Below are 23,235 nucleotides of genomic sequence, written 5' to 3'. Positions count from 1 at the left end.
CTGGCTCTCTCCAGCTGGGAAACGGAGCAAAGCAAAGGGGACTCATGGGGGCAGTGGTCCCTGCTCTGTTGGAAAGAGAGGAACCAGCACCTCTGGAAGGAGCGCTGCAAACTTGCTCGCCCCAGCTCTGCTCCATCATCCCAAGTCACTATCAATCCTTCATCTTTCAAAAGTTCTTGGTCAATCCTGCTTGGTGTCCATTCACTCACTCTTTGTCAAATGGTCCTGAGGTGAGAAAAGCACTGAAAGCAGACTTAGGGCCCTGGGTTATTGTGCCCACACTGCTCTCGACTAACTGTGTGACTTTGGGTGAATCACTTATCCTCTCCACATTTATTTATTTATTCATCTGCCTGCTGAGAACATGATGTGAAGGCATAAGAGTAAAGTGGCTTAAATATCATAACAGAGAAGAGAATGAGTTTCATTGAGCACCGCATTAGCCAACATAGAGAAATTATGTAGTGCTTTTATCCAGTGCATACATGAGAAACCTGGACATCCAACAGACTCCCTCATTCACAGGCTCTCACAAGACTCCTGAACGAGCTCTGAAATATTACATTACGAGTCTCTTGGACTGTAACCTTCTTGAGAGTAAAGATGACACCTTACTTTTATTTGTATTTCCAGCGCCCCACTCATTGCGGACACTCAATAAATATTTAATGAATGAAGGGTTGAAAGAATATTTTATTAAAATGAAAAGAGCTAGGAGGTCAGTTATCATTACAAGCATCAAACTGAAGATAAAAAGCCTGTGCTTGATGCTACAGGATGGGAAGTCTCCCAAAATCCATGCAGGATTGAGATTCTCTGGAATGTCACTTCTCTCCTAAACTTCCCTTGATCATAAACAGCTTCCTCATGGCACTTTTCACCTCATTGTTCCTTAATGTGTAGATGAGAGGGTTGAGCAAAGGGGGCATCACAATGTTAAAGAGGATGACAAGTTTGTCTGCAGCCAGGGTGGTGGAGGGACGAATGTACATGAACATGGGGGGCACGAGGACCAAAAGGACCGTGATGATGTGTGAGCCACATGTCGAGAGTGCCTTGCGCCGGCCCTCAGATGACCGGCTTCTCAGGTTCAGTAAGATGACCACGTAGGAAATGATAAGAATGAGAAAGGAGACTAAAGAGATCATGCCACTGTTGGCCACCACCATGAGCCCTACCACAGAGGTGTCTGCACAGGCCAACTTCAGCAGGGGATGAACATCACAGAAGAAGTTGTCTATCTCATTGGGCCCACAAAAGGGCAACTGGACTGTGAAAAGGGTCTGCAGAAGGGAATGCAGGAAGCCAGCTACCCAGGAGGCCCCCACCAGCAAACCACATTTCCACCGATCCATGATGCATGTGTAATGCAGGGGCCTACAGATGGCCACGTAACGGTCATAGGCCATGGCTGTGAGGAGGAAGATCTCAGTGCCACCAAAGAAGTGAGCAGAAAAGAGCTGGGTCATGCAGCCATTGAAGGAGATGATCTTGCGCTCCATAAAAGTGTCAGCAATCATCTTGGGTGTAGTGGCAGATGGATAACACATGTCGGCAAAAGACAGGTGGCTGAGGAAGAAATACATGGGAGAATTCAGGGTCTTGCTGGCACTGATGGTGGTGATGACCAGAAGATTACCCAGGATGGTGAGGACATGGAAGAGGGAGAACACCACAAAGCATGCATACTGCATCTCCCTGCTCTGGAAAAGGCCGAATAAAACAAACTCAGTCACATTGTTCTTGGCATCCATGGATTCTCTACCTGGAGCAATGACAGTGTGGCTGGCTCTGTAAAGACACAAATTTCCTGAGACATAACCAAGATACCAGCCTTCATCCCCCCACCAAAAAAAAAAAAAAAAAAAAATAGAGAGAGAGAGACAGCTGACCACAAATCCAAATAGCCCTGATAGGGCTCAAGGGCCCACTGAAGAATCTGCAGCAACACAGTGAAGAAAAAAAATGGATAATAAGTACACAGGAAGTATTGTTGGTGAGACTGACATACTTGAGCTGCCAAGAGCCAACAAGAGACAAAGAAGAAAGGTGGAGGCTATTAGTATCAGCCACATGGTGGGAACAATTGTGGTCCCCAGCAGCAGACTTCACAGAGGACACCAGCATCTTTTGCCACTGAAGTAACCAGCTGCCATTCCCACCAGGGAACCCCAGAGAGGGGGACACGGCTTCACACCTCTCCCCTCCCAAGAACAAGATGCTGTTGAGCCACTTCAGGAAAGGAGCCACCACCTCTCCCAACCACATGCATACCCCAACCCGTGAGCCACAGCTGCTCCTCAAGTGCCCACACTCCAGACCCAGGCTTTGTGGCTGCACTGCACACACACACTCTCAGACACTGGGGCCATTCCCAGAGTGAGCTAGTTTGCACTCCAGGCCCTGGAGCCAAATTGTCTCTGAGCATGCCCACATTCTCAGCACCAGAACAGCCACCATAGAGAGTTAGTCTCCACTGCATCTCCGAGACACCGTAACTCTGCAAACATCTATGCTCCTATTCTCAGCTCCATGGCTGCTTCATAAGAACCCATGTCTTGTATACTGTTATCAATGTGGCAGCAGAATTGCCTGCACCCCAGATACCAGTGCCACTACCACCACAAATCCCAGAGCCGCAGTCCTCCATGCATGCCCATGCTTTAGGCCTCAGCTTCCTGGCTTCTTCACAGGTGCCACTCCTCAGACATCTGCGCCACCACAACCAAGAGGGGGCACGCAAGCCAGACTCAGTGCCAAGAAGGATGCCCCTCAGCTGCAATTTTCACAGAGGGAGAAAAAGAAGTCTTTAGCAGCCATTGCCACAAAAGATCTCAACTACCCTCACTACCACTGCAGACATCTACAGCATTGCCCACTGAGGATTACTGCAATCTGCATCAACACTGACCTCAGCTGACAGAGATGTCCAGAGACTACACAGCTGCATCCCACTGATGCCAGAACCATTGCACCCACCCAGCAAGATTCTTAACAGCCATTCCCTGCAGGGCAAGGTGTTTCCACACTAAAACTAGCTCACAAAATCTGGAAGAGATGACTGTTCATGTAGTACATAGACATAAACTTAGAAGCAATGAGAAACATGAAGAACAGGAGACATAACATTATAAAAACAATAATTTCCAAGTTGCTGACCCCCCAAAAATGGAAATAAATGAACAGCTTGACAGAGAATTCAGTATAATTTCTTTACGAAGCTCAGCAAGCATCAATAAATTATAGAGAAACAATTCAACAAAATCAGGAAAACAACCAAAACTAGAAACTAACATAAAGATTGAAATTATTTTTTAAAATATAAAAAAGACAGAAGACTCAGATAAAAATCAGAAATGAAAGAGGACACATTGCACAAAAATACAGAAGATCATAAGAGACTACTATAAACAATTATACTCCAAGAAATTAGATAACCTAGAAGAAATAGACAAATTCCTAGACACATACAACCTGCCAAGACTTAATCATGAAGAAATAGACAATCTGAACAGACTAATAATTAGTAAGGAGGTTGAATCAGTAATAATAAGTCTCTCATCAAAGAAAAACCCAAGAACTGATCACTTCACTACTGAATTCTACCAAACATTTAAATAATGGCATGCCGACAGTATTGATCTGGCCATCACATCTTGAGCATGAGTGGTAACAGTCAGCTTTGTACCCCATGAATATTCATAACCAAAAAAAGAAAAAGAGAGAGAGAGAGAGACAGAAAGAAAGAGAGAAAGAAAGAAAGAAAAAAAAAATCCTTCTCAAATTCTTCCAAAAAACTGATCTTCCCCAAACTCTTCCAAATTCATTTTATGAGGCCAGCATTACCCTGACACCAAAGCCAGACAAGGACACTGGAACAAAACAAAAAAAAAATTCAGGACAATATTCTTGAGGAACATAGATGTGAAAATCCTCAATGAAATTCTAGCAAATAAAATTCAATAGCCCATTAAAAGGATCATTCACCATGATCAAGTGGGATTTATTTCTGAGATACAAGGATGGGTTCAATATAGGCAAATCAATAAATGTCAAATACCTCATTAACATAATGAAGAACAAAAACCATATGATCATCTCAACAGACGCAGAAAAAGCATTTGACAAAATTCTGTATCCTCTTATGATAAAAACTCTCAACAAATTAGGTATAGAAAGAATGTACCTTAAAACAATAAAGGCCATACATGACAAGCCCACAGCTAATAACAAATTCAATGGTGAAAAATTGAGACCTTTTGCTCTAGCTCAAGAAAAAGATGAGGATGCCCACTTTTGGTACTTCTGTTCAACATCATACTGAAACTGCTAGCCAAAGCAATTAGGCAAGAGAAAGAACTAAAAACCATCCAAATTAGAAAGGAAGAAGTTAAATTTTCTCTTTTCACAGGTGACATGATCTTATATATAGAAACTCTAAAGACTCCACAAAAAGTTGTTAGAACTAACCAATTCAGTAAAGTTGCAAGATACAAAAAAATCATGCAAATATCAGTAGCATTTCTATACAGTAACAAACTATCTGAAAAAAAATTAAGAAAACAATTCCCTTTTCAATAGCTACAAAAAAAATAATAAAATAATTAGGAATAAATTTAACCTAGAAGTTGAAAGATCTATACACTGAAAACTACAAAACATTGATGAATGAAATCGAAAAGACACAAGTAAATGGAAAGACATCCCACCTTCATGGATTGGAAGAATTAATACTGTTAAAGGGTCAGTACTACCCAAAGAGATCTACAGATTCAATGTAATCTCCATCAAAATTCCAATGACATTTTTTACAGATAAAAAAATCCTAAAATTTATATGGAACCATTAAGGACCCCAAAGAGCCAAGGCAATCATGAACAAGCCAAGAATCATCACACTATCTGATTTCAAAATATACTATTGTAATGGGTATGCTGATAGTATTAATCTGTCGATTACATCTTGGGCACAGGTTGTGATGCTCAGCTTTGTACCCCATGGATATGCATAACTAATAAAATTAAATTTAAATTTAAATATATCCCATTTTAAAATAGCAAATTTTAAAAAAGAGAAAATACATAACATTAAGCTATAGTGATCAAAACAGAATGGTACTGGCATAAAGACAGATACATGGACCAATGAAACAGAACAGAGAGCCCAGAAATAAATCCATTCATTTATGGTCTTTTGATTTTGACAAAAATGCCATGAACGCACAATGGAGAAAGGAAAGTCTCTTCAATAAATGGTTCTGGGAAAACTGTATAACCACACACAAAAAAATGAAATTGCTTCTCTAACCTCATCATCTCTCAATCTCCCCTTTGTTCACTCCTTTTCAAGCACACTGCCTCCTTAATATCTATCAAACACATGCTGCTATCTTGGGATCTTTGCACTGGTTTTTCCTTCTGCCTGGAATATTCTTCCCCGAGATATCTACTGACATACTCCCTCAAGTCTTTATGCAAATATTGCTTATTTAAAGAGGCTATTTGACCACCTATTTAAAATTACAACCTCTCAGTGCTCCCAGTCCTCCTTGCCTTGCTCTGATTTTTCTTCTTTCCATGCTACATATCTCTTTTGGACATATTATATGATTAATTTATTATTTGTGTATTTTATCATCTGCCTCCCCCCATGAGAATACCAGCTCCATGAGGCAGGTTCTTCGTTTTGTTCTCTGAGGCATCCTCAGAACACTGCCTGGTGCATCATAGGTGCTTGATTAATATTTCTTGATTTAAATAACTGAATGACTATTGTAAAGAGTGCTGCAATGAACATTGGGGAACAGGTATACCTTCGACTTGATGATTTCCATTCCTCTGGGTATATTCCCAACAGTGGGATGGCTGGGTCGTATGGTAGATCTATTTGCAATTGTTTAAGGAACCTAAGAGTTGGAACCAGCCCAAATGCCCATCATCAGATGAGTGGATACGGAAAATGTGGTACATCTACACAATGGAATACTACTCAGCTATAAAAACGAATGAAATACTGCCATTTGCAACAACATGGATGGACCTTGAGAGAATTATATCAAGTGAAACAAGTCAGGCACAGAAAGAGAAATACCACATGTTCTCACTTATTGGAGGGAGCTAAAAATTAATATATAAATTCACACACACACACACACACACACAAACCAGGGGGGGGGAAGAAGATATAACAACCATAATTATTTGAAGTTGATATGACAAGCAAACAGAAAGGACATTGTTGGGGGGGGGAAGGGAGGGAGGTTTTGGTGATGGGGAGCAATAATCAGCTACAATGTATATCGACAAAATAAAATTTAAAAAAAATAAAAAATAAAAATAAAATAAAATAAATAAATAACTGAATGAATGAGTAACAGCTATAAGGGATCCAATACAATAACAATAACTTATACATTTATAGGATTTACAACTACACATCCTCTTATTTCATTTAACTAATATTTACCGAGCACTAATATGTGCCTGACACAAGCTAAGGTTATTGCACTTATTAGTTCAAATCTATATGCGACCCTCTTGGGAAATGCATATTATTTAGTCCCTCATTTTACACAGGCAGGATCTACATCTCACAGAATTATTTTCTCAAGTTCACACACAGTCACAACTAACTCTCACTTTATACTACAGCTAAAATATACTATGTGGAAAGCATCTTGTTATATAGAAATTGTGAGTTTCCATACAAATGTTTACCCTAGATGTATAGTATCAGAATAAATCTAGATCAGAGACAGACCTGAGAAAATAAAAGCATGTTAAACAAATGAATGAACATATGAAATGCATAAGTGAATGAATAAACAACTGTCTCAGATTCTAAGTAATTTGTGAATAAATTATTATAAAATAAGTACAGTCATCCCTTGGTGTCCATGGAGGATTGGTTCCAGAGCCCCTTGCATATCCTAAAATCTGCAGATGCCCAAGTCACTTATATAAAATGGTGTAGTATTTGCATATAACCTACACACATCCTCCCATACACTTTAAATCATCCCTAGATTACTCATAATATCTAATACAATGTAAATACTGTGTAAGTAATTGTTATACTCTATTTTTATTTATGTTATTTTTTATTGTGTTTTTCAAACATTTTTGATCCATGGTGGTTGAATCCATGGCTGTGGAACCCAAGAATATAAAAAGCCAACTGTAATTGTATTAAATTCTACAAAAAATTGTTCACTGCCTCCTAAATACCTAGCATTGTGTCAAAAGCCTTTCCCAACAGGGATGTTTTAAGGATAAAATGAAATTTTAAACAAAAAGAGAGAGAGATGTGGACACTAGAAAGCTGGGCCTCAGGCCTTCTCTTCTTGGCATATCAGTCAATAAACTTGGGAAACTGCAATGAGTTCTACCACGAGTACATCAGCAAAACTGTAGGATGGTGGGTTGTAATTAAGAGTTTATCATCAAGGGCAGGCTGGTAGAGAGAAGGGACAAAGAAAGTGAAATCCCACAGGACTGTATCTGAGCACTGCTTTTGTCACATTTCATTATTGTGGTTGCAAATAAACAAATCAAATGACATTTGTTAATAGTAAGAAAGTAAAGGAGATCCTCCATCATGTATTATAAGCACTTAGATAAGCTCCAGTCCCTGCATCTCCAGGAGAGTTAGGGTCCTGGAATGGGGCTCACAGAAGACTGAGGGGAAGAATAAAATGCCTGGGGCATAAATAGACCACAGCAGTTGGCACTAAGGGTTTACACTCAGAGAAGCCAAATTAAGATGCAGATGAAATCAGGGAACAATAAGCAATGGCAATGACAAACAGGAACAAGGAAATAATTGTCATCTCCTGGGATATTCTGCCTAGGATTATTAAGTATCTTCTGTCTCCCGGATATTCTCAACAGAAAATATATGTATTTTACCAAAGAATTCTTTTTCTACCTACTTCTAAAAATCTGAAAATGGTTCCATTTACCCACAGAATAGAAGAGATAGCCCTGAAAATAGCCTTCCAGTTTCAGTCACTGAAAAACGCTAGAACAAAAATAATATAGTCACTGTGAATACCCAAAAAAGACTTAGGTAGCAGGCAAATCTCCTCATCATTATTACATGAAATTCTACAACATTTTGTTTTTATTTAGTCTTACAGCAAGTGTAGGACATGCACATTGTTTGTATCTGCTCTTATGTAACATTCCAAAAAGAATCGACAAGGACCAAATTCCTGCCTGGGATTGCACAGCTAGTTTACTGGCCATCCTCTGAAAACTGTTCTTGGAGGCAGCATCACAGTCTGTAAAGCCCAGACTCTGGAGCCGGGTTCCATGAGACTAAATCTGCCGCTCCCTAGATTAACGGCATTGGGCAAGTAACTTGACCTCTCAGAAAATCAGTACAAAATGTCCTCTCCTTTACATATAAGGACATTTCACATTTGTCCTCATATGTAAAATGGAGACAATTACAACACATATCACCTAGGATGGTTGTTGTGAGCCTGTTGAGAGATGATGTAAAAGCATTTAGTACAGTGCCTGGCACTTAGTAGGTGCTCAGTAAATATCAGCTTCTACTAGATCTCAATGGTTGCATGTCAGACTTAGGTGGGAGATTGGTTTATAAGAGCAATGCTATAGGATATATTTCCAAGTTTTGTTTTGTCTTGTTTTTTTAATTTCTACGTATTTCAAAACATTTTTACTAAATCTCAAATACAAAGAATCTCAAAACTAGGGATACCTAATGTGCAAGGTAGTCTAGGTAGTCCACCTGCTCTTACAGCCAAGTCCTCTAAGGATAAAGATGAGACAACAACACACTTGGGTGATCCAAGCCAAGAATTATTCCATCGTCTCTTCCATTCAAGAGATTCTATTCTGACTCAGACTCTTCCCAAAGAAAATAATAATAATTTATAATTTTCACTTTTATGATTTGTATTATAAAATAATACAACAAGGTAGTTCATATTATTTAATCCTCAATACATTGTGTATTTACTGTTCTTATCCCCATTTTAAAGACAAAGAATGTAAAGGCTCAGAGAGAGTAAGCAATTTGCCCAAGTTCATTCATACTCATTACAGATATTCTAGCAAGAAACGTGGGCCCGACCATGACATTGGCCCCAGTGGCCATCTTGGCTTGCTGGGAAGGCCACCTGAGGGCATCAGCCTCTGGCCTCTACCAGCACCAAGCGCTGTGGCAGTGGTGCCAGCGGGTGAGGAGGAAAGATGGTGGGAAGGCTGCCAGCATGTGTGGTGGACTGTGGCACCAGGTATACGAAACTGGGATTTGCTGGAAATACAGAACCACAGTTTATTATCCCTTCCTGTATTGCTATTAAGGAGTCAGCAGAAGTGGGAAATCCAGCTTGAAAGAGGGTGATGAAAGGTGTCGATGACCTAGACTTCTTCATTGATGATGAAGCACTGCGAAAACCCACATACGCAACAAAGTGGCCAATCTGCCATCGTATAGTTGAAGATTGGGACTTGATGGAAAGGTTTAGGGAGCGGGTGATCTTTAAATATTTAAGAGCAGAACCCGAAGATCATTATTTTCTTTTGACTGAACCTCCACCGAATACTCCAGAAAGTAGGGGATATACTGCGGAAATAATGTTTGAGTCCTTCAATGTTCCAGGCTTATACATTGCTGGGCAGGCTGTTCTTGCCTTATCTATGCCCTGGACCTCAAGACAAGTAGGAGAATGGTCATTGACTGGCACTGTAATAGACAGTGGAGACGGTGTCACTCATGTCATTCCTGTGGCTGAAAGGTATGTGATTGGCAGCTGTATTAAACTCATTCCAATTGCAGGACGAGATATAACATATTTTATTCAGCAACTGCTCAGAGACCAAGTAGTAGGAATCCCTCCCGAGCAATCCCTGGAAACTGCTAAGGCAGTGAAGGAGGACTATTATTTTTGTCTTCCCAGATTTAGTAAAAGAATTTAGCAAGTATGACACAGATGGGTCAAAGTGGATTAAACAGTATACTGGAATCAATGCCATCTCAAAGAAAGAATTTTCCATTGATGTTGGTTATGAGAGATTTGGGGGACCTGAAATCCTTTTCCGTCCAGAGTTTGCTAACCCAGACTTTACACAGCCTCTCCCAGAAGCTGTAGATGAAGTGATTCAGAACTGTCCTATTAATGTCAGACATCCTCTCTACAAGAATATTGTCCTTTCTGGAGGTTCAACCATGTTCAGGCACTTTGGACCTCGCTTGCAAGGAGATTTGAAAAGAACTGTACATACCAGGCTGAAATTAAGTGAGGAATTGAGCGGCGGTAGATTGAAGCCAAAACCTGTTGATGTGTAAGTCATTACACACCACATGCAGCGATATACAGTTTGGTTTGGAGGATCGATGCTGGCTTCCACGCCTGATTTCTACCAAGTATACCACACCAAAAAAGATTATGAAGAAATTGAACCAAGCATTTGTCATCACAATCCAGTGTTTGGAGTCATGTCATAAAATTGACTTCATAATTATTGGCGTTAGGAAGGTGGGAAAGAGGTAATCTTTCTGATTACCTGTTTCATCTGGGTGGCTGGTTTTGAGGTCTTAAACCTGATTTGTAATAGTAAGAGCAAACACGATTATACAGGAATATTTTAATAAGCATAACCACATACAGATGTAGAAAAGAGCCAAAATGATTAACTGTTTATCTCTAGATTGAATGTGAATCTCATGTGTAACAAAAAGTGGGTTTTAGTTCTTTCTTTGCCCTGATATTTTGCATATTACTGAATTATATGGGATTTGAGGGATTTATTGGTGTGTGGGTAAGCTTTAGAACGCTTGATTTGTACACTTCTAAGTGGGCAATGTAGGAGCTTGTTTATATTTCATACTTTTTATACTTTGAGGAGAAAAAAGTCAAAGAAAAACGGTCATGTTTGGGAGGGAGGTGGAAAGTGACCAAGTAAAGGATAAATTCAAAAAATAGCCTCATGAGACTTGGCATAAAGATTCATGGGATTCCAGTTATTATGAATTACTTCCACCCCCAGCCCCACTCCCAGAGTTTTTCTTTGCAAGTGCTTTCGGAACTAAGAAGCTAGTATCTTCAATTAACTGATGACTGCTAGTGCTTTCTGATTACTTGCATTCTGTTTTTTGCTTTAAAAGAAAAGACTGTTTTGACCAATATTGCAGTTCTTTAGTGTCATTTCTTATTAAAAATATATAATAATAATTTGATTGCCAGATTGGCATATATAAAGCCTAATATCATTCTAATAAAGGCACAACTTTCTTTTTAATACTTGTTTCAAGTCCTTTAATCTCTTTGTAAATTAACTAATCTATTTTCTTCAAACCTCTGCAATAGTCCTTTGAAATCACAGTGGTTGGTTAGCAAGCCAACTTTCTTATGTGCTCTGTACAAATGTGAACTTTTAATATGTTGAGTTCTTTCATTTTGATAACTGGACCTCCATTTGATATTTTTATTTGTATAACTCATTTGCAGCCTGAACACTTTTTAGTGCCAGTCCCTAACATATCATAGAAAGTTAATTTTCTTTGCATTTTAAAATATCTGGATCATGAAGAAAAAGTGAGGAAAATAAATTAAAACTGAATTACCTTTAAAGAAAAATATAATGAGGAAATAGAAGGTACTAATATTGTGGTAAATTTCTTTCAGTTGTTTCCTTTTATGCAAAAATTTCTTACAAACTTTGAATCAAGTGTATACATAGTTTTATATTAAGCATTTTTCTCTTAACCCTTCATCTAAGCATTTCCACAAGGTGATATTCTTCAAAAGATATTTTTAATGGCACATTATTTAAAAGTACCATAATTTATTGATCATTTCTCTATTTATGAGCTTTTAAGTTACTCCCAATTTCATGCTATGGTAAATGAAAATTTACCTGCTCTGTAAATCTCTGGACAACCTTCCTTAATAGTAATTCCTTAAATTGGAAAGCCTGAGAAGGAAGGCTTGGATGTTTCTTAGGATCCAGATAGAATTTCAATACAGTATGAAGACAGCATCATTTGCTTTTCAAGGAATTACAGAAGATAGTGATAAAACAAAGATGATCATTAACTGCCAACCCGGACTACCCTTCTCTAGCCTAAACATCTTCCAACACCTTCAGCCTCTCATCTGAGCCCTCATTTCAGTCCTGGTTTCCTCCTCTCTACTGCTCTCCAAATTCCTCACACCATTCTTAAGCCATAAACAGCCCCTCGGACCTCATAGTCTGTGAGGACCTGTACAAGACTGAATACAGTAGTCCTCCTTTATCTGTGGTTTTGCATTGCACAGTTTCAGTTCCCCATGGTCAACCAAGGTCTGAAATATTAAATAAAAAAATTCCAGAAATAAACCGCTCATGAGTTTTAAATTGTGCAACATTCTGGGTAGCGTGATGAAATCTCACTCTGTCCCACGCCATTCTGTCTGGTATGTGAATCTTCCCTTTGTCCAGCATTTCCATACCATCTAGGCTACCCACCCTTTAGTCAGTCACCTAGTAGCCATCTCAGTTACTAGATGGCCTGTCACAATATCACAGTGCTTGTGTTCAAGGAACCCTTATTTGACTTAATAATGGCCCAAAGTGCAAGAGAAGTGATGCTGGCATATTGTATAATTGTTCTATTATTAGTTATTGTTAATCTCTTACTATGACTAGCTTATAAATTAAACCTTATCATAGTATGTATAGGAAAAAACATAGTACTTATAGGGTTCAATACTATCTGCAGTTTCAGGCATCCACTGAGATCTTAGAACAGATCCCCCAAGGATAAGGGGGAACATGAGATTTACATGTTATCCTAGTTCACACTCATCACAACCCTTTAAGATAACTAATAATATTCACACTATACAGATGAAAAAGGAAGCTCAAGAAGCTTAGGTTTAAGTGACTTGCTCAAGGTCACAGATAACAAGTCCCATAACAGGAATTAAGACCAAGTCTGCCTGATTCTAAAACCAATGCTCCTTTGCCACACCCTTCTACTTTCTCCAGTCTCACGCTACTGAAAATCTTCAGAGAGATGCTCAATGGACTTGACTTTGCCTGGAGGAGGCAGCATGATGCCTTGTAAAGGGCACTGATCTGGGAGCCAAAAGACCTAGGCTTTATCCCAACTCTGTCACTCAGTTGGGTGACCTCAAACAACACCCTCCCTCTCCTTGGTGCTCTGTTTCCCCATCTATGTAGAATGAGGGTTGGACTAAGTGCTCTGATTCTAAGCTGGAAAAGTAGAAATGCACCAGAGAAATTAATTTCACAGATATTGATGAATTTAATGATGAACCAGTATTTGATGAATTTAAGAATAACTGGAAATCAAGAAAGTAGCTTGACATCTTTACTGATTCCACTACTTTGCCTGAGAGCTGGTGGAGGTTGAGAGTCACATTACACTGAATTTGATCTCTCACCAGTTTTTCAGATGTGCTCTGTCTTGAAAAGTAAAGGAAATTTGTCATGCACTTAAGAAACATTTCTGTTTTAAAAGATTAAAGTGTAGAAAGTCTTCTAAGAGTCTTTTAAGCTTCAGGAATGCAAAGGACTCATTTACGTAAAACAGCACCTTGCTTGGTGGGCTGGGCTTTGTGGAAGGTGTTCCAAAACTGTACTTCAGTGAAAATACACTTTGGGATTGCTCTAATTTCCAAAAAGTTTAATATGGCATCTGAGACCACACACCAGGGAAGCCCATGGAAAATTCCGGGGAACTCTACCTGGTCTGTAAACACTGACCCCTCCACTCTAAGCACGCATCCTTCCCCACTGTCCTATGCCTCCCCCAGCCCCCAGCTATGGCCCAGGCATTCATCTAGTGAGCCTCTAAATAATAAAACGTGGGAAAGCACTCTCTGAACTTTAACACCTCTACAAGTAGGGGGAATAGTAACCATAGCAGTGAAACATTTGCTGGCATTTATTGAGCACTTGCTGTATGCCAGGCCTTGTGCAGAGCACTTTAAATGCCTCATCTCAGTTCATTTAACACCACTTTGAGGAAGCTACTGTTCCTATTTTTCAGATGAGGAAAGTGAGCATTAGAGCTAATGAGTGATAGGGTCAAGTTCACACACCAATAGAGGTTACACCTGGAAATGCAAGCCAGTGAACAGGGCTTTAGAGCCATTCTCTTAATCACTATACAGCCCTCTTGACCAGGGAAGTGGGAGCACCTGATCACCCAAAAAGTACATGTCCTCAGCAGCTAACAGGTGAGCAAAGAAAATGGCCAAGGAGAAGAATTCCAGGGATGCCACTGGAATATAGGGGGAAAAATCAACCCAGATATAAAACTCCCATGGGATACATTTAAAGGCAGGACCCTGAGATACACTCAGATGAAGTGGGACTTCCATCTGGGTGTGGGGAACAGAACAGAGGACGGCAAAACAAATGAGGACATCTGTTTTCCATAGGGATCCTTGGTTGGTTCAGGTTTATTCTGGATGGAGTCCCCAAAAGACCAAGCTACATGAGAACTGACCTTAGTGAGCTCCACCCTCCTCAGGTGAGCAGCCCAAGGCAGGAGTCTAGCCAAAAACTGGAGGGTTGCACCGAACTTTTAAGCACAGAGAGTTCAAGGAAGCTCATATGGTATCACCTCAGCCAAAACCATCACCAAACTTGAGCACCTCTGCTTTGGAAGTCATAGCACGTGGAGTTTTAGAAAAAGTATCTTGAGGTTTGCAAATAAGACCCCAGGGGCATTGTATCCCAATTAGAGGAATGGGCCGTGGAGACAGCCATACCCTTTGTCAGATCAATTTAGTAGTTCAGAGAAACTTTTGAGGCTGAGATTATCACTGGGTTTGTTTGTTTGTTTGTTTCTGGGCTATGAGTTGGGAGAAAGCTGCTGTTTTTATCCTTGTTTTAGACTCCTCTACTGTGTCATCTCAAACTCATTCATTCAGCATGTAGGTAATAAGTAGCTACTATATATACAGGGCATGGGGTTTTTGCCCTCATTTGGGGAAATAAGCTGGTGTTAAACATGAAGTTATCTGTTTTTTTCCTAAGTAGTAGGGACAAGTTTGAACTAACCCAGCCCCTTGACTACCACTTTACATTAACACCATACTTTATAAAGTGGTTTCACCCTGTGAGGTCGGTAAGACAAACAAGGGATGGTATAATATGGTGCTTAAAAGCATGGAATGAGGAGTCAGTGTTTAAAGGATGACTCTCCGTTTGTTAGGTATCTAACCTCCAACAAGTGGCTTAACTTCTCTGGGATGCCATTTCCTCCTCTGCAATTTTTTCTTTCTGAGACTTAAAGAAATCAATACACAATTCCATAACCATAGTTGGAGAAATTAACTCCACAGCCTCAGGAAGTGGGAGTATGATTAGATCCAAAAAATCGGTAGAAACAGAAGACCCCGACAACACATAAACCACCTTGACCTAATTGATGTCTATGGAGCAATACACCTTTAAACTGAAGAACACACGTTCCTTTCAAGTACACATTGTACATTCACTAAGATAGACCTTTTGTTGAGCTATGAAACAAGTTTCAGTAGCTGTAAAAGGAATGACATTATTCAGTATGTTCTCTGACCACAATGATATTATTCAGTATTTTCTCTGGATTAAATTAGGACTCAATAACAACAAGATATCAAAGAAAAACCTCAATTATCTGGAAATTAAACAACACACTTCTAAATAATCCCTTAGGGAAGAAATCATTAAGAAATTTGAATATATTTTAAATGAATAATAATGAAAGTACATGTGAAATTTTGTGGCATGCAGCTAAAGCATTGCTTAAAGAAAGTTTATAGTTTTATTATTTATTATTTAATTTTTTTAAATGTTATTTTGTCGATATACATTGTGGTTGATTATTGTTGCCCATCACCAAAACCTCCCTCCCTCCTCCCTCTCCTCCCTCCCCCACAACAATGTCCTTTCTGTTTGCTTGTCGTATCAACTTCAAGTAATTGTGGTTGTTATATCATCTTCCCCCCCCACCCCGGTTTTTTTTTGGGGGGGTGTGTATGTGTGTGTGAATTTATATATTAATTTTTAGCTCCCACCAATAAGTGAGAACATGTGGTATTTCTCTTTCTGTGCCTGACTCGTTTCACTTAATATAATTCTCTCAAGGTCCATCCATGTTGTTGCAAATGGCAGTATTTCATTCATTTTTATAGCTGAGTAGTATTCCATTGTGTAGATGTACCACATTTTCCGTATCCACTCATCTGATGATGGACATTTGGGCTGGTTCCAACTCTTGGCTATTGTAAAGAGTGCTGCGATGAACATTGGGGAACAGGTATACCTTCAACCTGATGATTTCCATTCCTCTGGGTATATTCCCAACAGTGGGATAGCTGGGTCATATGGTAGATCTATCTGCAATTGTTTGAGGAACCTCCATACCATTTTCCATAGAGGCTGCACCATTTTGCAGTCCCACCAACAATGTATGAAAGTTCCTTTTTCTCTGCAACCTCGCCAGCATTTATCATTCAGAGTCTTTTGGATTTTAGCCATCCTAACTGGGGTTAGATGGTATCTCAGTGTGGTTTTGATTTGCATTTCCCGGATGCTGAGTGATGTTGAGCATTTTTTCATATGTCTGTTGGCCATTTGTATATCTTCCTTAGAGAAATGCCTACTTAGCTCTTTTGCCCATTTTTTAATTGGGTTGCTTGTTTTCTTCTTGTAAAGTTGTTTGAGTTCCTTATATATTCTGGATATTAATCCTTGGTCAGATTTATATTTTGCAAATATTTTCTCCCACTCTGTTGGTTGTCTTTTAACTCTTTTAATTGTTTCTTTTGCTGTACAGAAGCTTTTTAGTTTGATATAATCCCATTTGTTTATTTTTCCTTTGGTTGCCCATGCTTTTGGGGTCGTATTCTTGAAGTCTGTGCCCAGTCCTATTTCCTGAAGTGTTTCTCCTATGTTTTCTTTAAGAAGTTTTATTGTTTCAGGGTGTATATTTAAATCCTTAATCCATTTTCAGTTGATTTTAGTATATGGTGAGAGGTATGGGTCTAGTTTCATTCTTCTGCATATGGCTATCCAGTTATCCCAGCACCATTTGCTGAAGAGGCAGTCCCTTCCCCAGAGAATGGGCTTGGTGTCTTTGTCAAAGATCACATGACAGTAAGTGTGTGGGTTGATTTCTGGATTCTCTATTCTATTCCATTGATCAGTGTGTCTGTTTTTATGCCAGTACCATACTGTTTTGGTTATTATAGCTTAGTTGTATAGTTTAAAGTCAGGTAGTGTTATGCCTCCAGCTTTATTTTTTTTGCTCAGCATTGCTTTGGCTACGTGTGGTCTTTTATTATTCTATATAAATGTCTGAATAGTTCTTTCCATTTCTGAGAAAAATGTCTTTGGAATTTTGATGGGGATTGCATTGACTTTGTATATCACTTTGGGTAGTATGGACATTTTCACTAAGTTGATTCTTCCAATCCAAGAGCATGGGATATCTTTCCATCTTCTTGTATCCTCTCTAATTTCTCTCAGCAGTGGTTTGTAGTTCTCATTATAGAGATTTTTCACCTCCTTGGTTAATTCAATTCCTAAGTATTTTATTTTTTTGGTGGCTATTGTAAATGGGCAGGCTTTCTTGATTTCTCGTTCTGCATGTTCACTATTGGAGAAAAGAAATGCTACTAATTTTTGTGTGTTGATTTTGTATTCTGCTACTGTGCTAAAATCATTTATCACTTCCAAGAGTTTTTTTTTTTTTTTAATTTTGAAAGCATTTTTATTATTATTTTTTTTAATTTTATTTTGTCGATATACATTGTAGCTGATTATTGCTCCCCATCACCAAAACCTCCCTCCCTTCTCCCTCCCCCCCTCCCCCCCAACAATGTCCTTTCTGTTTGCTTGTTGTATCAACTTCAAATAATTGTGGTTGTTATATCTTCTTCCCCCCCCCCCCGGTTTGTGTGTGTGTGTGTGTATGTGTGTGTGTGAATTTATATATTAATTTTTAGCTCCCTCCAATAAGTGAGAACATGTGGTATTTCTCTTTCTGTGCCTGCCTTGTTTCACTTAATATAATTCTCTCAAGGTCCATCCATGTTGTTGCAAATGGCAGTATTTCATTCATTTTTATAGCTGAGTAGTATTCCATTGTGTAGATGTACCACATTTTCCGTATCCACTCATCTGATGATGGGCATTTGGGCTGGTTCCAACTCTTGGCTATTGTAAAGAGTGCTGCAATGAACATTGGGGAACAGGTATACCTTCGACTTGATGATTTCCATTCCTCTGGGTATATTCCCAACAGTGGGATGGCTGGGTCGTATGGTAGATCTATTTGCAATTGTTTAAGGAACCTCCATACCATTTTCCATAGAGGCTGCACCATTTTGCAGACCCACCAACAATGTATGAGAGTTCCTTTTTCTCCGCAGCCTCGCCAGCATTTATTGTTCATAGTCTTTTGGATTTTAGCCATCCTAACTGGGGTTAGATGGTATCTCAATGTGGTTTTGATTTGCATTTCCTGGATGCTGAGTGATGTTGAGCATTTTTTCATATGTCTGTTGGCTATTTGGATATCTTCCTTAGAGAAATGCCTACTTAGCTCTTTTGCCCATTTTTTAATTGGGTTGCTTGTTTTCTTCTTGTAAAGTTGTTTGAGTTCCTTATATATTCTGGATATTAATCCTTTGTCAGATGTATATTTTGCAAATATTTTCTCCCACTCTGTTGGTTGTCTTTTAACTCTTTTAATTGTTTCTTTTGCTGTGCAGAAGCTTTTTAGTTTGATATAATCCCATTTGTTTATTTTTCCTTTGGTTGCCCGTGCTTTTGGGGTCGTATTCATGAAGTCTGTGCCCAGTCCTATTTCCTGAAGTGTTTCTCCTATGTTTTCTTTAAGAAGTTTTATTGTCTCAGGGTGTATATTTAAATCCTTAATCCATTTTGAGTTGATTTTAGTATACGGTGAGAGGTATGGATCTAGTTTCATTCTCCTGCATATCGATATCCAGTTATCCCAGCACCACTTGCTGAAGAGGCAGTCCCTTCCCCAGTGAATAGGCTTGGTGCCTTTGTCAAAGATCACATGACAGTAAGTGTGTGGGTTGATTTCTGGATTCTCTATTCTATTCCATTGGTCAGTGTGTCTGTTTTTATGCCAGTACCATACTGTTTTGGTTATTATAGCTTTGTAGTATAGCTTAAAGTCAGGTAGTGTTATGCCTCCAGCTTTATTTTTTTTGCTGAGCATTGCTTTGGCTATGCGTGGTCTTTTATTGTTCCATATAAATGTCTGAATAGTTTTTTCCATTTCTGAGAAAAATGTCTTTGGAATTTTGATGGGGATTGCATTGAATTTGTATATCACTTTGGGTAGTATGGACATTTTCACTATGTTGATTCTTCCAATCCAAGAGCATGGAATATCTTTCCATCTTCTTGTATCCTCTCTAATTTCTCTCAGCAGTGGTTTGTAGTTCTCATTATAGAGATTTTTCACCTCCTTGGTTAACTCAATTCCTAAGTATTTTATTTTTTTGGTGGCTATTGTAAATGGGCAGGCTTTCTTGATTTCTCCTTCTGCATGTTCACTATTGGAGAAAAGAAATGCTACTGATTTTTGTGTGTTGATTTTGTATCCTGCTACTGTGCTGAAATCATTTATCAATTCCAAGAGTTTTTTTGTAGAGGTTTTAGGCTGTTCGATATATAGGATCATGTCATCTGCAAACAGGGACAGTTTGACTTCATCTTTTCCAATCTGGATGCCCTTTATTTCCTTCTCTTCTCTGATTGCTCTGGCTAGTACTTCCAACACTATGTTGAATAGGAGTGGTGAGAGTGGGCATCCTTGTCTAGTTCCTGTTCTTAAAGGAAAAGCTTTCATAGTTCTAAATTCTTATATTAGAAAGGAAGTAAGGTCTAAAATCAATGAGCTAATTTTTTTAGGAGATTAAAAAAAGAGCAAATTTAAACACAACTAGAAGGGAAGAAAAATAACAGAAATTAATCACATAGAAAACAAAACCAGAAAAAATTTTAGACAAAACCAAACAATGGTCCTTTGAAAAGATCAACAAAACTAATAAATCCCTAAATATCCTGCTCAAGAAAAAAAGTGAGAGAGCACAAAATTTTAATATTGAGAAGGAAATAGGGCATCGCTACAATTCTGAAGAAAATAAAAAATGATGAGAGAAGATTATGAACAACCTAAAATTTCAATATCAATATTATTTGATAACCAAAATTCACCAAATTCATATTTTGAAAAGGATATTTGAGATTTTATATTGAATAAAGATTGGAAATCCAACTGACTTTCAGGTGCACTAAAGCTTTTTAAGAGTTTTTACTCTCTATAAAGAAGGTGTGGACTAGACTCCCTGATGGTTGCAAATATAAGGTAATAAAAAGAGTATGACTTCCAGATTCAGACAGTTGACAGTTCAAATCCCCATTCTAACTAACTACTCTATAATTTTAGCCAAAATTCTCTGAGGAAAATCTTCATGTCAAACAGGGGCAATAATACCTTCCACAATAGATCTTGCATGTAATAACTACACCAGCTCTAAGTGTGTGTGATTACCAAAGCAGGTTTTCACCCATGAGAAAGCCACCATTTCCAGAAGATACATCTGGTGATAACCACTTATAGTATTCCATCTCAACATCCATCTTTTCAGACTTTTCCAAAAGAAGCCCTATTTCCATCTGTCTAATATCCCTGCTTCCCAGGAATACCACTGGATGCGGATGCTGAACAAAGATAAGAAATGAGGGAACCAGGAAGGTGTCTCTGAAGATGACTTCCCAGACTGGTAAAAAAAAAAAAAAAAAAAAAAAAAAAAAAGCTTGGCATCTAAAATTCTCAGAATAACTTAGGAATAATATAACTTCTGCCTAAGTTCTTTTGACATTAACCACTCACATAAACAATCAAAGCACAGAACTTCTAGTTCTATATATGTCACAAATTTTAAAATATGTACGATGAAAACTCTGAATGCTACAAGTCTATGGCACAGTTTGCAATCATAATAGAAGATGCAATAGCAGCAGCATCCCAAGAAGTGAGGCTATTTCAGAGCTGGCTGAGTCCACATCCCAAGTTTGAAGGAGTTCACCTGGATTGGGTATGCTATATTTCCTGACACTTGCCTTAACTCTCATTGAAGAAGTTCTTGCCTGACTCTCTAGGACTTGAATTTTAGAAGAAGCCTTGGCTCTGCTTCTCCTTCTGAAAAAAAAAAAAAAAAATGAAGGTCATTTCCTAACATCTGCCATGCAGTAACCACACCGCGAGAGACTTGGTTATGACCAATCCAGAAAGAGTCTAAGCATAGTGTATTACAGTGTTTTATAAACTTGTTTTTAGGATTTGAGTAACTTTTCTCAAAGTAAATTTTATATAAAACAGATTTTTAAGAATATAATCAGCTGTGATTATCTGCTCAGTTCCCTCCTATCCTCTCCTGCTCTTCTCCAGCCCCCATCACTGAGTACCTGCAGAATTCTGGACTCTTAGTCACAGCTCCCAAACAACTGGTGCAGAAGAAACTTCAGGGACTTTGGAACAATCCTTGACCTGCAGTTTCCCCAACTGCGAAATAAGAATGAGGCAGTGCTGTCCTGAGAACTAAATGTTAAGAAACTCAATTGGTGGACGCTCCATTTATGTTAGTCTTTTGCCTCTTATTTCCCATTTTCTGATCTGAATGGTATTCTCAAGAATGTCATTGAAAAAATCTTGTATTGACAAACACATGGAGTTTTTTGTTGTTTTGTGGGGAGGGTGGGGAGCAGTGAGTAGGGAGTTTGCAGACTCAAACTTTGGATTGAAGTAGCTGGTAAAAAGAAGGCACCAAATCAGGGTTTGGAGAGACCTAGGTGCTGGGGTCAAGTCTGGTCAGCCCAGCCAGCCAGGGACAAACACCCTTGTTTCTCCAACAGCTTATGGAACCCCAGGTACACCCCCAAGGGCTTGAAGAGCTGCTATTAACCTGGCTTTTGAGCCTCCCAGGCAACACAGTGCTTGGCAGGAAAGGAGCTGCAAAACTTGAGACTGTCAGCCCCTCTGAGAGGGAGGCAGTGAGGGGGACTGGCTCTCTGGGGACACGAAGGGAGGCTGGTGCCAGAGCCCAGTGCACTGGGATCCATTACTCCCAGGCTGTGCAGCGAGCTGGAATCTCTCCCTCCCCTGTCACACTGCTCAGTGAACACGTGGAGTTTTGATCCCATGCTTTAGATCACTCTTGTAGCTCGATACCCAGGTTTTGTCCTCATGAGATCCAAGGAGCATGAGCTGACAGAAGCATCCTATCTTCCTGCTCTTCTGCCCTCCACTCCCAGATCTGGCATCCCAGCCACTGGATACTTGTGGACCCAGGAATACCTGTGAACACCTGAAAGGCATTCCAAGTTATATTTTTAAAAACACTTTTCATTTAATCTAAAGGAATTCCAGAGAAAATTACCCAATGATAAGGAGATTGTCAGCCCTCAGATTTGAAATTCACAGACTTACATATATTTATGTTCTGGGGACTTTTAAAGAGAAGCAGAGGAGGGCACAGAGAAGAGCATGGGCTTAGAAACCCGGCAGACCTGAGTTTGAATTCAGGCTCTATGGGTAACTGACTGTGTGACCTTGATCAAGGCATTGACCTCTCCAAGTCTCGATCTCTTCATCTATAGAACAGAGCATCATACCTATCTCGTTGAAATGTCTTATAATCAAATGATCTAAAATATATAAAAATCTTCCTGTTAATTGTAAAATACGCTCACTCATTTATATATAAATATTCTCAGAAACAATATGAGGAGTGATTATTGGTTTGTCTTAAGTGATGTAACATTGGTATATTACTTAGATAAATGAGATGAAAATAGAGATATAAAAACCACTGCTTACTTACAATCTGAAGTACTAATGACTTCCAGAAATTTAATTGTCCAAATATTTATTGTATTACTATATGCCATTTAGAGCAAGATACAAAGATGAGAAAAATTAAAGCCATATTATCAAAAGAGTGATAGCCTAATGAAGGGAAATAAACACTAAAATAAAGGTAGGAAAAGCCTTAAAGGATTCCTTCTGAATGGTGTGGGAGTTCAAAGCAGGAAAAGGAAATATCCAGATCGGATAATCATGGAAGCTTCCTAAAGGTGGCAGCATGTCAGCTGGGTCTTGGAGAGTGGGCAGGACATTAACAGGCAGAGATGAGGAAAATATTACAGGTGAAAG

General features: G+C 39.0%; 1 protein-coding gene and 1 pseudogene across 1 annotated transcript; one reads left to right on the top strand and one right to left on the bottom strand.

Moving 5' to 3' along the window:
* Window positions 1-824: 824 nt before the first annotated feature.
* Window positions 825-1,754, bottom strand: LOC134377211 (olfactory receptor 4S1). Its single transcript, XM_063095846.1, has one exon. The coding sequence runs from the start codon at window positions 1,752-1,754 to the stop codon at window positions 825-827; it is 930 nt and encodes a 309-aa protein (XP_062951916.1).
* A 7,467-nt stretch (window positions 1,755-9,221) lies between these two features.
* On the top strand, window positions 9,222-10,479 carry LOC134375678 (actin-related protein 3-like; annotated as a pseudogene).
* Window positions 10,480-23,235: the final 12,756 nt, after the last annotated feature.

Source organism: Cynocephalus volans, chromosome 4, assembly GCF_027409185.1.
Source record: "Cynocephalus volans isolate mCynVol1 chromosome 4, mCynVol1.pri, whole genome shotgun sequence".
Taxonomy (NCBI): domain Eukaryota; kingdom Metazoa; phylum Chordata; class Mammalia; order Dermoptera; family Cynocephalidae; genus Cynocephalus; species Cynocephalus volans.
Note: the sequence above shows the minus strand (reverse complement) of the source record. Positions and strands in the feature narration are given on the sequence as shown.